At 39.6% G+C, this 2,467-nt stretch overlaps 1 protein-coding gene across 1 annotated transcript in view; it reads right to left on the bottom strand.

Moving 5' to 3' along the window:
- Positions 1-540: 540 nt before the first annotated feature.
- Positions 541-2,467, bottom strand: part of tex47 (testis expressed 47) — a 7,850-nt gene continuing 5,923 nt past the window's right edge. The window contains exons 5-7 of the mRNA XM_081393456.1: positions 1,823-2,030; positions 1,502-1,658; positions 541-611 (exon numbers count right to left, since the gene is read on the bottom strand). Coding sequence (XP_081249582.1) covers positions 571-611; positions 1,502-1,658; positions 1,823-2,030 — 406 coding nt within the window. The 3' untranslated portion in view covers positions 541-570. The remainder of the gene's footprint in view (positions 612-1,501; positions 1,659-1,822; positions 2,031-2,467) is intronic.

Genomic DNA, 2,467 nt, shown 5'->3' with positions numbered 1-2,467 from the left:
TAAATAATTTTGTTATGTGCTTTTGTCATTTTATTAGTTTTTTTTTTATTGCTATTTAGGTTTTTATTTTATTATTTTAGTTATAGTTTTTATTTATTTTAGTGCTTCAACTTAAACTTATTTCAGTTTACAGCCAAGGCAACGTTTCTAATTTTCATTTTAACCTTTATTTACTAATATTTATATATAATTTTATTTCAGCTTTATTTCAAATAACATGTGTATAATAGTTTTAATCAATGATAATAACCCTGGTGTAAAGCGGGTGTTTCATGAAAGAGCTGAACGTTTGTTTACTAAAACAACTAAAAATAATTTTGTTTTTGCTAAATCAACTCGAAATTTAATAAGTAATTTCTTCTAAAAAAAGATTTACAAAATTACATTTTGACAAAAGATTACGAAGACAAACATTTTTTTCTTTGCAATAACGTCAGTAATAAATAGTCCACAATAAGACCATGCATTATTAAATACACACTAAGATTATGTTGGCTTGAAAAGAAACTTTCTGAAGTAAAATAACTAAAACGCTCAGATATGAAAAAAATAGTTTATTAATAGATTTGTTCAAGCGATGTGAAGATGTTCCGCTGCAGGCCACACAGATTCTGTCAGAACACAGAGAAATGACACGCATTATTGACGTCTGCAGTGAAATGTTCATTAGCTAGACCGACGACACGGACGACATGAGAAGTCGTGGGTTGATGGAACCGTTTATGGAGTTAGTTGGAGGTCAGATGAGAATAAACAAGAATCAGAGTCATGATAAAACCAGCGCTGGAGCTGAACGAGTCTCCAAAGATCATGTTTAACTTTATTACAGATGTTTCTCCTAAATGACCCGATCAGTCGACACTCGTCAGTTTACGAGACGCAGAGTTCTGAACAAAGTTCTTCCAGTTATCTGGTCTTTAATAAAGTTCTCAAAACATTAGCACAATAATATTTGTACATCCTTCATGGAATGTTTTTTTCTGAAATCTTTCAGTTTGACGTTAGTGTAACATTTTGTAAATGTAACACCTTATTTCGGAACGTTCAGAGAACATTCAAAAGTAACATTATCTTTGAATGATCAAATGGAATGTTCTCTTAACATTTGCATAACTGAAAAAAACATTCAGAGAACATTCCGAAATAACGTTTTATAACGGTACCAAACCATTCTCTGAAGATATATTATTTAGCTGCATATTATTGGGTGTTTTTCTAGGGAGAAACATCTGAGAAGTGGTTTGTCTTTGGTTGAAACGGTCGTTTCTCCACATGCACGCATGCAGGGGTTAAAACATGATGTCATACCTCCCCTAAATCCAAACCTACACTGTTGTGGGACGAAAACTCCCGAAAACATGTCCTTTAAGTGATCACACAACAGATGACAGAACACATTCAGTAAAACATGTTACTATTGCAGAAACACTATATATTGTCTTTATCATTGCATCGTTAGGCAGCGTGTGTGTGTGTGTGTGTGTGTGTGTGTGTGTGTTACCGGAGTCCAGCGGCTGGTGGAGTGGTGAATGATATGTGTTCATGTAGCGCGCAGGACTCAACAGCGCCTCCATCTGGACCAGACGACACACTGCGGCCTGTGGAGGAACCACATCTGACACGTCCTGCAGGACTTCATCTGGAATCACTGTAGATCCCTGTTCACACACACACACACACACACATCAGAATCCACATCCCCCTGTAGTCAATAATTGTATTCCTTTTAAAACTCATCTTTGATCACCAAAATGACATATTAAAATGTTTTTTCCTTGAGGTAAAGTTCTTCATGTGTTGATGTGTGTCTGATGTTGCGCACCTTCATGTGTTCTGCTGAGTTGAGGAGGAGACGGCCGAGCCGAAGAACCCGACTCAGAGTTTCGCTCACGAGTCTCTGGTCCTCCGAGTCGCTCGTACGCCGGCCGTCAGACTCGCTCTCGTTCAGCAGCGTGTAGTTCCACTGCTGGAAGAGTCTGCTGTGAAGGTCGTGGGTCACCAGCAGGATTCTGGGATTCAGGATCAGGCCACTGCGGGTCAGAGAGGTTCTGTTAACTTAAAGGGACGCAGCGACATCTCTTCTCCGATGATGTGGGCGGGGCAACCTGTCACTCACATGAGATCAAGCCAATAGCAAACCACAATCATCCAATCAATTCCCCACGGACACAATCAAGCCCCGCCCACATTTGTTCTTGTTCCAGAGGAATAGAAGATACTGGGCCCTGTTTTAAGGATCTAAGCTCATGGTCTAAAGTGCACTGCGTCTGCGTCTTAACGATGGGAAAAATGGTCAGCGCTCCCGGCGCTGGTCTAAAAGGGTCGACTCTATTCTCATTCGCTAACACTCACATTCCGGATTCGCTATAAACATGGCGGAATTTGCAAGCAAAACTGAATGTTTCTCTAGCGAGGAAACGGATCTGCTCATGCGCGAGGTTAAAGCTGTGTCTGTCTGTGTGTGTGT

The sequence above is a fragment of the Scardinius erythrophthalmus genome (genome assembly GCF_964197995.2).
Source record: "Scardinius erythrophthalmus genome assembly, chromosome: 18".
In the NCBI taxonomy this organism is placed as follows: Eukaryota; Metazoa; Chordata; class Actinopteri; order Cypriniformes; family Leuciscidae; genus Scardinius; species Scardinius erythrophthalmus.
The sequence above is the reverse complement of the archived record's forward strand: the minus strand, read 5'-3'. Positions and strand labels throughout refer to the sequence as shown.